The sequence below is a fragment of the Triticum dicoccoides genome, chromosome 7A, assembly GCF_002162155.2.
Source record: "Triticum dicoccoides isolate Atlit2015 ecotype Zavitan chromosome 7A, WEW_v2.0, whole genome shotgun sequence".
Taxonomy (NCBI): Eukaryota; Viridiplantae; Streptophyta; class Magnoliopsida; order Poales; family Poaceae; genus Triticum; species Triticum dicoccoides.
In genome coordinates, this window is record NC_041392.1 from 590,890,935 (window position 1) to 590,895,062 (window position 4,128).

At 43.6% G+C, this 4,128-nt stretch overlaps 1 protein-coding gene across 1 annotated transcript; it reads left to right on the forward strand.

Moving 5' to 3' along the window:
• The first annotated feature begins 6 nt into the window (after positions 1-6).
• LOC119330301 (protein N-terminal asparagine amidohydrolase-like) lies at positions 7-3,634 on the forward strand. The gene is made up of 9 exons (XM_037603409.1): positions 7-115; positions 207-380; positions 887-951; positions 1,086-1,179; positions 1,269-1,307; positions 1,457-1,642; positions 2,032-2,210; positions 3,117-3,236; positions 3,382-3,634. Exons 1-9 carry the CDS (start codon positions 71-73, stop codon positions 3,488-3,490), a joined length of 1,011 nt encoding a protein of 336 aa, XP_037459306.1. The 5' UTR covers positions 7-70; the 3' UTR covers positions 3,491-3,634.
• Positions 3,635-4,128: the final 494 nt, after the last annotated feature.

The window sequence follows — 4,128 nt, forward strand, 5'->3', positions numbered from 1 at the left end:
CATTTCCTTGGTCGGCTCCGCGACCTCTGCTTCGCTCGGTCACACACCCCCACCAACTCCGACGGCGATAATGCTCCTCGTCGACGGCGAGCCCGTCCCCTGCTCCACCCCCGAGGTACGTACGGCACGCTCATGCGGTTACACGTGGACGCGTGCTCTCTCTTTCTCCTCCTTGTGACGACCCTATCGGCTCCCGATTCCTGCAGGGGAGCAGCGGGAGGGAGCTCGTGGCGGCGCTCATGGGGAACCCCGGGCTGCGCGCCGCGTCCGAGCGGCTCAGGGCCGCGCCGGAGAGGCGGGTCCCGTCGGGGCCGGAGGGGCCCAGGCACGTGTACGTGTTCCAGCGGGAGTACGCCACGGTCGATCCGGCGCGCGTCGAGGTGCGTTGTGCTCAGGTCTTCGATCGAGCAGGGATTGGGGATCCTTGGTCCGATCCGCGCCGTTTGAATCAGTTGCGCGGTTCCGTGTTTTGCTGCCTCAGCGATGACTTTTCGTTTCCCAATGGTGGAAATCGTACCTGTGTTGCCTCCTGGTAAATGGGGATTGGGCAGGCACTCTTGGAGTTCACTTTGGTAGTTTATGGATGTGCGATCACTTTATTCAAGTTATACTATTTGTTTGGATTGGTGTATGATCATCAGAGGGCTATTGGATTGTTATTCTGAATGCCAGCATGTAGGATTTCCAATTTTACCTGTATACCTGATTGCCTGATCAGTTTTGTGTTCGTGGCCCTGAATAAACTGGCATCCTACTAAAGCACATCATTACTTTCTGCTACATTTCACTCACTTTGCCTTAATTCCTAGGGTGATTAAAGCATAGTTAGGCGTAGACCGTTCAAATAGTGCGATTGGTGAATTAATCAGTTCTTTTGCATCTGTAGTTAGTGGGCACAGATGAGATGACTACATGTGTGGGTGTTGCGATTCGCAACAACAAGACTGGAATGTAAGTGAAAAAGAAGCGAGCGTTTTATCTGATCCTGTAAGACTTTGGTTTCTTGTGAAACTCAAAACTCATGTATTTTCCCAACTCACAATAACATTTGCTGATTCATCCGATCTTCCATTAATTGATTTCAGGACTTCCATTAGCCATATGGACTTCCCAAAGATTGTAGAAGGAGGATTCAAACAGATGCTAGAATTACTTGGTGATGACGACGAACCATTTGATGTTGGTTTCTTCTCCTGTATTTCCCCCTCAAAATATACAATGAGCAGTTAAGCACCCTTGGGAATGTTCTCACTAGCATTTGCTTACAGGTTCACCTGATTGGTGGCTTCGATGATGCTTCTACAAAGGTTGAATTCAAAACTTTTTGGGTGGTTAAATTTCTTTTAGATTTCTTGACCCTGCACAAGCGGGAGCTACGTGCACCGGGCTGCCCTTAATTTCTTGATTGACACAATATACATGAGGAAGCATCTAATTACCATAATTCGCCCCACAGGTAGTCTATTCTTCTGGAGGAAAGCACAGCATACAGGAAGGATACTCCCATCCACTTTGTTGCAAGATAGTTGAAGTGCTGCATAAATCCCAGCAACGGTTCCACCTCCGGTCTTTCTGTGTCCTTGGGATCAACACTATGACTGATTCTTACGGGAATGCACGACCCATAGTTGGTGGATTTGTGGTAAGGGATATCCTCTCCCCTGAATCTACTGAAGTGTCAATTAGTAGTTTTTGGTGCCAATGAACACCACATTTGTAAAATAGAACATTGTAAGCTCTGGAACAAGGAACTTTGAAGGTTAATCTAAAAGAAGAAGGAAAAAAGAAGAGGGAAATTCTATTTTGTCTGCATCTCATACTAACATTTCACTTACTCCCTCCGATCCGAATTAATTGACGCAGCCTCTATACAATGTAAAATGGACATTGTATAGAGGCTGCGTCAATTAATTCGGATCGGAGGGAGTAGTTAGTTTGTGTAAACTAGAATTGTTATTTAAATTGTTGATTTGAAACATACCCCAGTTCATAGTAAGTTTTCTTAGAAACAAACACTCCTGCTGTCTTCAGATGCAAACATCATCGGGAGTTGTTACTCCTGCAAGCTTTGACATCACTTCAAGGTGTCCTGATGAAATAGTCAGAAGAATTCGTGTGAGTGTTTCTTCTTATGATCCAAATTGGCGAGGAAAGTTACTGGAGACTTACGACACACATGCTGATATTTTCCAAATTGCCCCTGCCTGCTGGTCCGTCTCTTACATTCCCATCCATTTCATTATGTATTGTACATAATAAATTGAAGATTTTTGTAGCTACATATTCAGCCTCTTTGTACTTAACTATTGACCTTCTGTTCCTGAACGTTGTTAATCCATGGACACATGGACGGAGTTGGCACTGTAGCATCAGGGTCAACTGACCCCAATAAAATTTGGCAAAACCTTTAGTAAATTATTGCTATTAAAGACCAATTACTGTTGAATTCATGTAGTATATCTCGATGAGCCCATTGAGTGTTTTGGCTAGCTTCGGCCCTGTATGACATAGGCATTAAGTGACATCACACAGGTTGCTTTTTGGTTCAGTCTGATCTTCAAAATTTCCATACGTGAAGTAACTACCAATTGGAAAGAAGTGATGGAGGTTTGCATTATGCAATAGGACAATTTTAAATTGTTGCCTGACTTGTTGTCATCATACTCCATGTATGTTCAATGCCACCTATGCATGAAATGCTGTACGGCGGTTTTGCCACTTTTTATTCATCAGCGAATTGCACCATGTGTACGAATTATTACCATTCATGGGCAGGCCACATTTGCCCAAGATTCGACCCACTATCATATTCTAACACCCAATAAAAAATATAATTGTTTGCAGAAAATAAACAAATAAAATCATATTTTTATGCTTTGATCCTGGCCCAGCTTCCGTCATGAACACCTCTAACAGGGACAAAAATGATTTTTCTTCCTTCTGGCTATTTTAATAATGGGCCTTTTGTTCTCATGCATGTAAACTACATCTTGCATGATAGTTCAAGAAATATTAAGAGCATACATCATTACAAGTGCAAGTACTTGTGCCTCTTTACTTTGCTAGTTAACTAACTGTTCCGTGTGATATACCCATGTCTTGTCCTGCTTGTATAGGATGCCAGATTGGGCAGAAATGGCATCCTCACTTAACCAGCTTTCAGACTCTGAAGTCCTGCTTCAATGCTCCACCTCTCCAGCTGCAGAACCACCTCATTTTGTGGAAACTGAGAGAAGGTGTGTGTTCCTTTTATCCTACAAATCGGAAACTGTATTGCATGAACCATCTCTATCATATGTGTGTGCAATCTTTCTGTTTATCTAGGTATAACTCGTGATTAGCTAACATGGTTTATTCTTGCTTTGTACTTTCTTGTTGTAGGATATGGAAATACTTGATCGAGAACCCAGACTGGGAAGATGCATTTCCAAAGTACAAGCCCCGGGTCTTCCACTGGACGAATGATGGCAGGTGGTCAAGGCACTCTTAGCATCATCCTTTTCCTGTCTTGTCATCCATTGGTGCTCTACAAGCGGAGCAGTGACAGATTATGGTCACACCAGCACTTATATGATCCCATTCATTTCGTCCATTTCCATACGCCTTTCATCTTCAGTTATCTCATGCATTAGCCATGGGTGATTCAGGATTATTCGGTTCTTCCGTAAATGTATGCTGAGAAACCGGTCTGAAGTTGATGCATTAAGCACGGTTTGTGTGTTGTGTGGTAGATTCATTGTTGGTTCATACCTGACCTCTGAAATTCGATTTGGTCGGTTAAATGTTTGCGTGCAACTTACCTGTTGTGTTCAGAGGCGTTGTGTACACTAGGATGCGTCGGGTGATATTATTCGGGGTTGTTTGCAATGTTGTGTCTGGAAATATCTTTACTGTAGCTTGGTCGCTGTGTTCTGCTCGAAAGATTCAATGGTTGTTTGGTTTCATGCCCATCATGATGCCCCACTAAACAGATTCTAACATCTTTAAATTTTATAGATGTTGGTTCCCTTTTTAGGTAACTTTCATCCAAAACCCGAGCATCCAATTTGGACACTACTTGGAAATGTGTTGTCCATTTACTAGCGTGTGCGGTATGGTTTGAAGGGTGCTAGTCCCTCCAGTCTTGTA